The 10593-nt window shown below is 41.9% G+C and overlaps 1 protein-coding gene across 1 annotated transcript; it reads left to right on the top strand.

Moving 5' to 3' along the window:
• Positions 1 to 499: 499 nt before the first annotated feature.
• Positions 500 to 10548, top strand: otub1b (OTU deubiquitinase, ubiquitin aldehyde binding 1b). The gene is made up of 7 exons (XM_046065222.1): positions 500 to 697; positions 3408 to 3469; positions 8005 to 8103; positions 8307 to 8425; positions 8874 to 8958; positions 9404 to 9598; positions 10004 to 10548. Exons 1-7 carry the CDS (start codon positions 613 to 615, stop codon positions 10199 to 10201), a joined length of 843 nt encoding a protein of 280 aa, XP_045921178.1. The 5' UTR covers positions 500 to 612; the 3' UTR covers positions 10202 to 10548.
• Positions 10549 to 10593: the final 45 nt, after the last annotated feature.

Genomic DNA, 10593 nt, shown 5'->3' with positions numbered 1-10593 from the left:
AAGATCTGAAGTGTCCTGGGCAGAGCTGGATTAATCTGTTGTGGGCAAAAATTAGCTGTGGACTCTATTAACCACCCATTCCTTCTACGGTAGGTGCCTCAGTGTATCGGTAAGCTGGAATACTACCTTCCCTTGGTATGTCAGTTAGTTTTGTGGTATAAATTTCTTCAAAAATTAGCACCATGTAAGCACAACATCAACTAAGGAAATTAAAGGTAGGCTATTCCAACCAGATTTTGACACAGGACCATATGAGACAGGATGGATATAATGGAGAAGACACCTCGTGGCTCTTATAACTTTAGTTTACACTGTGCTTTTGCCAAACTAATGGGCGATTACTGAAATTGCCACAAAGCAATTAGACCTACCATGCCAAAGATGGCAGTGAGTGTTTGACCTTGGAGGCCCCTAATAGGGTCTGGGCCCTTGTGGCGCATGGGTGGAAATCCAGCCCTGGTATCCAATGAAACAGTGGGGTTTGGTCCGCTTTAGTTTGATAGCTTGGCTAACAAACGAATCTTGTTTATAGGGCCCTTAACATGAAAAGGCATGCTGATGTTGTTTTTAAAAAGACAAACAAATGTGGCTCTGCCCGGATGTGTGTAATGAATGAGGTCATGCAGAAGGAGGAAACAGATCTCGACGGCTAAGATGGCGGAGGAGCAGCAGGAATCATCACAGGGAGAGATGGAGGGTGAGAAAAACAGTCACAATACACGATACCAAACAAACAACGCGGCTATTTATCTTGCAAGTGAAGCCCGCGTCCATACGAGGGTCTGCTCGGCCTTTCAGCCGGTGTCCCCGCCGCGGTAAAGGTGGTTGACATGCAGCGACAAGGGGGAGACAGGCCAGTGCTTGTGGGCTAACCTTAGCTAGCTACCATTGCTACACAAAGAAAAAACGCTTGTTTAGTTACTGACACGGGACAACAGTGAGAGACAGTCCTGTAGTTTTGACTGAACGAAATATTGAAAATACAGGCTAAATATTAAAGACGGGGCATTCCCATGTGCGGCAGCTAAAACGCTGTTATTGAATTTGTTTTGTTTTCGCACAGGTCGAGCTAGCCAACTTTAGCTGACTGACGTTAGCTGGTGTTATGGATTAACTTGTTTTCATGTGAATTGCTGACTATGGTTTGGAAGGGTCTGTGAGGTTGCTTGTGGTGACTGCAGATATTTTAAACAGGAAGAGAAAACCGCGCTATCTTCGTGAATGCCGTCGTTTTATTTTTAATACATCACCCTATCTTAGGCTTTTTTGCACCTGTCGCTTTTTAATGCCAAGCACACACCGGGGATGCAGCTTCTGTGGGAGCTGCATCTTTTCTGCACAGGTGGTTCGGTAACCTGTTTGTATTACCAAAACAGTAACGTTACAACCAGATTTACTTTTGCATGCAAAGTGCATTTACAACAGTTGATACGTGTACTATAGCTAGCTAGCTAGGTTTATTATCACAATGTAAGAAGTTATAGAGAGAAATTGAGTTTGTAACCCCCCTTCTGCTACATAGCAGACAATATACATTAATAAAGAATCAATGAAGAATGGTAAACAGAAATAAACTATCATCACTGAAGCCTGCTGAGCATGAATAAGAGTTTAATATTTATAAATATTAATATAAATATTTGTAATGAATCAGTACACTATTGTTGGTCAAATAGCATCATCAAGCAAAAACTTGACAAACATAAATAGTTGAATAAACTAACTTGTCATAAGGTTGTTGCCTTTCTCTTACTTAATGTGTTCTATGCAGCATCTTAAGTTAAGAAAACTTTTAACATTCTTGACATCAGCGTTGGTGTCGATGCTTGTTTGTTTGCTGTTTTCTTCTCTTAATACGCGGATTTGCCGTGATATTTATCTCGCTTCCGGGCTTCCCCTGGTTACCCCATACAGTCTATGGGTAACCCCTGTGTTTTACGTCATACCGCTATGAACTGTGGGCCATTCCCTCAGCCAAAGTCTGCAGAAATGCGGACTTACGAAAAGTGTCTATAAAGGGCTCAAAATGTCCGTGAGAGAGCCCTCGCGCACTTGACCATTTGACAGCGGGACAGCCCTGAGCACTCACGGACTTCCCGGGAATGTGCCTCAAAGTCTGTGAGGGTGGACATTGGGATTGGGCCTAAGAATCTGATAGCTTGGGGGAAAAAGCTGCTCTGCAGTCTGGTCGTGCGGCAGCAGAAACTTATATATCTCTTCCCAGAAGGCAGCAGGGTGAACAGGCTGTGGCTGGGTGGCTACTGTCCTTTAGTATCCTTTGGGCTCTGCGTAGGCACCTCACCGATATCACTGATGCTCGGGGAGATGGGTCCCAATGATCTTCTGAGCTGTTTTAATCACCCGCTGCAGAGCCCTTCAGTCCTGGGCCGTGCATATCCCATGCCAGTTTGTGATGTTTCCAGTCAGGATGCTTTCTGTTGCTCCTCTGGAAAAGCTGACAGGAACGTGGCGTGGGAATTTGGCCCTCGTAAGCTCCCTCAAGAAATACAGTCGTTTCTGGGCTTTCTTCCTATGCAACATGAATTAAATTTGTTCCATTCTGGGGTCAGTTGTGGCTTGATTATGATAAAAATTGCCAAACCTTGTCGCATTTTGTGTGGATAGTAGGGGTGGGGGAAAAAATCGATACATCATAGTATCGTGATATTTGCCATGGCAATACTGTATCAATACACGGATGCCAAGTATCGATATTTTATTATATAAATTGCAGAAGGGAGTTTTTTTGGTACTAGAATAATAAAATCTATTGCTTTTTAGTCCACTAGAAAACTTAAAAGGACCATATAGAGGACTGAAAAAATGAACAAACAGAGAAATTTATCTTTTTTAGATAAACAGATGTTGACAAAGTTTGACTTTAGGGACCTAATTGGAAGTTGGAAAAAGGTCATAAATTGCAATATATCTCAATATATATAAAATCGAATCGCAACATAAATATCGTGATAATATCCTATCGTGGGGACTCTGGTGATTCCCACCCCTAGTGGATCGTGTCACATGATAATCCAGCTGCATTGTCCATAGGTGCATATAACACCTGTAACAAAGGTTGCTCTTGTAGGAAAGCAGGTTAGCTTGTGTGTACACATACACCTCTAGCTTTATTCAGCTGGAATCACACTGGTATCCTTATTTAATAGTGCACTTTTCTACTGTTTGCTACTGCATTTGCTGTATATAAATAGCAGTATAGCAGCCCTAATTTGATGCAGATGTTTAAATCCAGATGGCACATATTAACACTGTTAATTAAAGGATTCATATAGAGTCGTCACTTGCAACTGAGCTTGAACAAGCTCTGCCATCATGGTGGCCTATCACTCCCCCTTTGGAGTATTTACACCTTTATGACAAATTGATCTTTCCTCCTTCTTTTACAGGAGGGAACTGCCTCGCATATGACGAGGCCATAATTGCTCAACAGGACAGAATTCAGCAAGAGGTGAGAAATCCCTTTTTTATTGGCAAGGGTCATTTTTAATTTGTATGGTGACATAAAAGATGGCCTGCCATTATTCTGCCTCGGAGCAAAGGTATTCTAGGCACTTATACAGTTAAACATCCAGAAAACTCAGCAGATGTGTGCACACAGCTGAACCCTTCATATGCTACCTGTCAACACCAAATTTGATATTTTTAAAAGTAGAACCCATATTTAACCAGGGGCCTGTACTGTGAAGCAAGTTCAACAAACCCATATCTTTTTGTTTCACTAAACCTAAGAATTGCAATCACGCTAAGCTTCCACACAACGCTGGCAATCAACTCAGTCAACCCAGGGTTTTCCAATCCAACCATGAGCGCGTTCACATAAAAGGGGAGTTGTTCAGCGCATATGACCAGTCACAAACATGGACAAGTGTGAATGCATTTAACATGTCACTGACCAATCATTAGGGCACGAGGACATCTGTCTATAATTACATTTAGGTATTCCATCAAAATGAATGCGTTGCTTAGATGTATGTGTATGACAGTTTTAGCCCGATAATTTCAGCTGTGTGTCAGCATTTTGTTATTAAAAGCCGTGGACACTGAATAAGTGGTCATTCAACTCAATTTAAAGAACTTGTCGTCACTTTGAAAATCTGATTCATTTCTTTAACACACTCAAAATGTTCCAAACTTAAAAGTGCAGTGTATCCCCTACCATTATTTTGATTGGCGGCCCGCCCCCCCAAAACGACACCCCGCCCCCTGAAAGATGCAGAATTCGCCGACAGCGTAACGGGATCTGACAATAAAAATGGAATCAGATGTAGGCTACAACTTGGAATATCACGGAATCTGCCCAAATGGTGATGCCTTTAATAAAAACCAGGGTTTCCTTTGCATTATGAGCATTTTTGCCCACTGCACTTAAGCCAAACGAACAGATAAACAATGCTGCTGTGTTTTGGTGTTTTTAAGCGCTGCTTCTGGTCCTCTCCGTCGGTGTTTAGGCGAGGGCGGGGCTTAGCAGCTCCTGCACACACACGCCATCATGTCGAAGTCGGTGCACTACCACTCATCACTTCGACAAACTCTCTGAAGTTCAACCACATTGGCAGATGCAAGACGCCAGCACGTTGTAGATTTTATGGCTGTGTGGGCGGAGTCAGATATTCCGAAAAAAATGATGTTATGTCCGGTCAGGCTTTGTAAACAAGGATCTGCACACATGTGAGAGTAGCCTCCTTCAGACCCACTTATACTGTGTGTTAAGCAGCATATTGAGGCTGTCAAGTAGCTGACAACCTGTTTAATAGAGGATAATCTACGATATATGTATTGCAACAATGCATTCATTGTGAATTGTCCCTTGTTAAATAGTATTACAGTATTTTAATATCCTACTGTTGCAATACATTTATTGTTAATTGTCCCCATTAGGGGCCGATGGACGATGGCATCGTTTACATCGTCCCCAAACTCAGACACACTCACACACACCTAGACCTCTGGTCTCTCACTGCAAAGACACCGGCTTGCCCCTCCTCTCTCTGTCCCTCGCTCCCCCTGTCTGCTTCACCTTCTCCATCAGTAGTATGTTTTATAAATTCGGACAAAAGACATTAGAACTCTCCCTTTTTCTGGAGTTTTCCACCTGCGATCTGTTATCACGGCAGCAGGTGAACCGAATGCCGGCTTGTTAAAGACGTAGTCTGTCAAACAACCGAAACAAACATCTGCACTGTTTACTGTTGCTTTACCTGCTCTGTGTTTGCAAAATCTCCACTGCATCTGTTTGAAACTAACAGGCTACCAAGTTTTTTACCGATTGGAGTGCCGTTATAACCTAATTGACATTTGTGCTGTCACTCCACACATCAATTTTCTCACACAGTGAAATACATGTATAATTGATAATATCCATTCGTAGAGCGATGCGACACTGGCGTGTGCTGTGATAGTAATCAAGTGAACCCCCTCTCGTGCTGTGAATCACTGCCAGCTTGTGACAGAGTCGTAACATAGCTGGTAGAATTTTGCAAAATAAACATCTAAAAACTGGGGTGCAACCTTGCTCTGTTTGGGATTGGAGCTGCATTTTGTCAGAGGTGCTGTTACACGTGTGTGGATTTGTGGTGAGATTTCTGCCTGATCAGAAGTGTCGTCGGTTAGTTTCAGTTTCCACCTGCTGGTCTCAACCTGACATACAGTCCCAAACAGTTCTGTGTCGGTCAGGCGGTCGAAATACATCAGTAGAGCAATAACGTAATGTAACAGAGCAGAGTATAGGGCAGGTAGGTTGTGAATTCTCTTTAAATGGTGACGTTATTCTCGTAATGTTATGACTTTTTTTCTCCTCATGTCAGAACACAGATATGTGTTTTGAATGTGCATAACATTTTGAACATGAACAGAAAACCTGCTGACACAGAGGAGCTATTAATGTCCAGGAGTTTCTAACTGAATTTAATTACTGAGTGCCACAATCACATTTGAAGATGCTACTTCCCCAAAGAAAGACACAAAAGAGGAGTGAAGTGTAAATCACTCCTGCATGTGTGTCGACACAGCAGGGATGATATTAAATGAGAAAAGTTCATCTACAGGAGATCAGAAAGCAACACAGAGTCTTACTGCATTATATTCCATTACCTGCCACCTGAATTTTGGATTTCCCTTTACATGAAAAAAGACATTTCCACCATACATTGATGCAGAAAAGGCAGAAATAGCAAAAATTGTGTGAAATTACGTGTTTAATGCTCAAAATGTTCATATAATTCAGCATTGAAGATTTCTTAAAACTAATGTTAAAATCTCATCTCGATCTTGTGAATAGCCCCCGTCCGTCCGCTAGCAAAGCGCCGGGTGCTTTCTGATCAGGTGCCGTCGTGCTGTTGCAGTTTTTCTTTTAGCTTGAAATAATGCCACACTTTCTTCTTTGTCCCTCACAATTTTCTCTCTCTCCCTCCACTTTGCAAACAGCGCCATCATAATCACGTCGTGTTCACACAGCGTAAGCGCGATTTGCGACAGTCATAAATGTCCGTGCGAAAGAGTGCGCTATATAGTTATAAGGATTAAACGAAGCCTCGATGAAAAGAATTTGCGCCGATGCATTTTAATTATCAAATTAATCAATGAATCGTTTCAGCCCTCCTCACAACCCTAGTGTTTGATGTTCGGTCTCAAACAGAGCTTAACCATGTCACGTGACATGCTTCAGTAAGAACATATACTACTAGGCCCACCAAAGAAAGTTCCCGTTCAACATTTAATACCCATTCACATCATCTACACTGCCAGAGGACGCTGTGACCTTTAAAATGAAAACTAGAGCTGATGTTATATTTGATTTGAGGTCTTGCTGTTTAAGGCTTATGGTACCTTTAAAAAAAAATATATATATATATGCATTAACGTGATAATTGTATAATCATAATCATATAATCATCAGAATATGCTGCTTGTAAAAAGTCTTTGCTTGAGCCAGTTGAAGGCACAGTGCACATGTGGGTGTGTGCATGTGATCAGGATGTTACCAACTCCGCCTCATTGTGAGCCATGATATACCCTGCGTTACGTCACTGTGGCGATGGACCCCGGTAAGAAGTGAATCACCGTATACTTGAGGACAAAGTTGATTCCTAAATTCTGAAACCACGACGGTACCTGTTTTTCTACAGTACCACAGGTACCGGGGATCCAAGTTGGTAGACTTTTCACAATTCCAATCAACTCAAAATCACCACAGATGAATATCTGTCAACGCGCCTGTCACTGTAGGCTGAGTTAGGGAAGTTCTTATAAGTGTGATACAATCCATTTCAATTGGTACCCCCCCCCCCCCCCCCCCCCCCACCACCACCACCACCACCACCACCACCTCGAAATCTCAGACCAATATAACGACCACCCTTAAACATTTTACACCTGTGAGTTTGTAAAACAAAAGTTCAGGTTCAAGGTTGTAATTTCAACAGCTTCCTCATTTCTAAATATATCGACATCAAACCACCTCCCATCTGACCTGGACATCCCCTCACTTCTTTCACAGCTGTTAGTTGTTCTTTCTAATGTTCAAATGTTTTTATTATGTGTATGTGTAAGTACATGGGATGTGTTTTTTATTTTTGTATCAAATTGGGTAATGAGAATTGTGGAATGTAATTGGTATTGGTATCGACTACTTAATCTGTGGTATTGTTACATCCCTAGTGTTGAAATATCTAAACTGTGAGTTTTGAGATCTGTTGCACCCCTTGTTAGCAGTTACTTTTGCAACAAGTAGAGCCATCTGTCCATCAAGACTTGCACAATTGTCAAGCATTGCCAGACCTGTCTCTACAATCTGTGCACTGTGGCAGGGCTGCAAAAAGCACGATGAGCAGGGCGGTCTTTTACCTCTTTATTTGTTGACTTTTATTATGAACGTCGGACATTGTAACATCATATATATGACAGAAAATAAGGAAAAGCATATTAGTTCATCTTTAAGTTGCTTACAGTACATGCACTAATGCTTCTTTTTTGGGGGGTGTCTAGATAGCCAACAGTAACCCCTTAGTGTCGGACAGACAGGAGCTGTCGGTGCTGCAGAGGGAGTACGCTGATGATGACACGGTTTATCAGCTCAAGATCAAGGTGAGTCAAACCGCATCACTGCTCTCAGTTTACTGCACCCACAGTAGAGTGCTTTTTTTTTTTTTTTGTTCTTCCACAGTACAGGGTGTCAGTTTATCCAGAGTCACAAAACATGACTGCTGCTTACACACTGGCTACAGTTTTTACGTTTGTTTTTACTGAATGATATCAGTGTTGTTGTTTTTTTGTTTGTTTTGTTGCAGGACCTACACAAAAAATACTCGTACATTCGTAAGACACGGCCAGATGGGAATTGTTTCTACAGAGCTTTCGGCTTCGCACATCTCGAGTCCCTGCTAGATGACAGCAAAGAACTTCAGAAGTGAGTGTGTGATGGAGTACCGTCACCGCGGTCGAGTATGCACTTTGACTGGCGCACCACCGAGCCTTGCTCTGTGGCATTGCGGTCAAGTTGCGTGTTTGGTACCCTGTAGACCCAGGTTTGAATCTGGTTTGGGTGACTGCTGTCTCCCTTACTACTGTTTTTGCTGTAGGATCAGCCTCTGCACACAGTTCACACCATCATCTTGGACTATTTAAGGATCATATCAGTATTTTAAAGTATGTTTTGGCACAGTTTTGTCCTCTCGTGGAGTTTTATTCAAATCTGTCACATGTATGAACAGTACCTAGCTAGACAGGTATGTATGTCACCTAACATTTAGTGTTGTGTTGTTTGTTACACTGCACTGTTTTTCATTATACGTACAATCTAACATACACTATGGCAGCCGTAATATTCACATGCTGTTTTTTTTTTGTCTCTTCAGGTTCAAAGCAGTTGCATCTAAAAGTAAACTGGATCTGGTTAACGAGGGCTTCACTGAGTTTACCATTGAAGACTTTCACAATACTGTGAGTTGGTTATTGCTAACTGACAAACCAAAATGAGGACTTTACTGAAGGAGCAAATATTTTATGATGATTTGGTTTATTTAAGTTAACATAAATGTTTAGGTGTTTTTGTGTTGCTGCTGTAAAGTAGCTTTCAAAAATGCTTTCATTCACTTATTCTGATCGAAAATCAAAGCTGTAAAAATGTTTTCACTCCTACAGTATGTATAGTGTGCGTTGTATCCTGTTGGATTAAGCGTGTGGTGCTGTGTGAGTTCAGTTATCAGAATTAGCCGTAGTTTGCTCATTGCCCTGCCAACTCTGCATGGTCATCTGCCAAAGCACATGATGTATTTGGTCAGCTGGAACAGACCAGACACACTAGATTTGGCCAGCCGGGTAGTAAGTTGGCAAGCTGGACACGTAGCTATCAATCTAATGATGTAAATCATGTCTTTCCTCCAAGTTCATGGACCTGATTGAACTGTGTGAGAAACAGCCGAGCCTGCAGGAGCTGCTGAGCTCCTTCAACGACCAGAACGTGTCGGACTACGTGGTCGTGTACCTGCGGCTGCTCACCTCAGGCTACCTGCAGCGAGAGCACGGCTTCTTTCAGCACTTCATAGAGGGAGGACGCTCTGTCAAGGAGTTCTGTCAGCAGGTGTTTGGTTTTTTTTTTTCTTTTCACTTTGATCAAATTTAACGAACCTCTAGGTACTGAGAAACAAATTGTCTACCATTCATTCCATCCCTGGCCAGTTCCTCGGCTGGTTGGGAAAATCTGTAGTGTAAATGAAAGTTTAAATGTTATTTGCAACCAGATATCACTTATTCAACTGCCTTACTGGTATTGGTATACCGTGCAGCACTATCACCAGCTTTATTCAGTGTGCCTTTATGAAGCTGCTCCCTTGTAAGCTGATGGCTGTTTGTTTAATAGATTCACAGGACAGCTCTACAAAAAGAGATTGTGCTTGTTCTGTGTGCATAATAGCTTTTTGTTGCTTAACCATTTAAGTTGTTCTGTGAAAACAAACTCATGTGCTTGTTTTTGTTCTTTCTGAAGGAGGTAGAGCCAATGTCTAAAGAAAGTGACCACATTCACATCATCGCCTTAGCCCAGGCCCTGAACGTATCCATCCTGGTGGAGTACATGGATAGAGGAGAGGGAGGAACAGTCAATCACCACGTCTTCCCTGAAGGCGGCGACCCACGCATCTTCCTCCTGTATAGACCTGGCCATTACGACATCTTGTACAAATAACACTGCTGGCCACAGCCCACCTCAGATTTAAAAAAAAACAACAAACTTCAGCAGCCACGTTGATGAAGCATACATTTGTGTATAAGATTACACTCATGTATTTGAAAAAATAAAAGAGAAAATCACATTACATGCCTCCCTTACCCCTCTCGCCCAAACTTTTACCCTCAGTCATCTCAAAATGGTTAATTAAAAAAAATCTTTGGAAAAATATAAGTGACTCCAGGCATTTAGAGTTGTACAGGTTTTTTTTGTGGTTGTAAATGTTATCTACTTGCTTTATGTTGGATTCTTTTCCTTTGTTACACTGCGTTTCATTGAGTTTTATTAAAGGGATTTACATCTTATTTCTTGTGTCATGTTTTTATGTAAAGAGTCAGGTTGAAGTTTTA

This window comes from Micropterus dolomieu, linkage group LG12 (assembly GCF_021292245.1).
Source record: "Micropterus dolomieu isolate WLL.071019.BEF.003 ecotype Adirondacks linkage group LG12, ASM2129224v1, whole genome shotgun sequence".
Taxonomy (NCBI): Eukaryota; Metazoa; Chordata; class Actinopteri; order Centrarchiformes; family Centrarchidae; genus Micropterus; species Micropterus dolomieu.
This window is presented reverse-complemented; position numbering and strand designations above follow the sequence as displayed.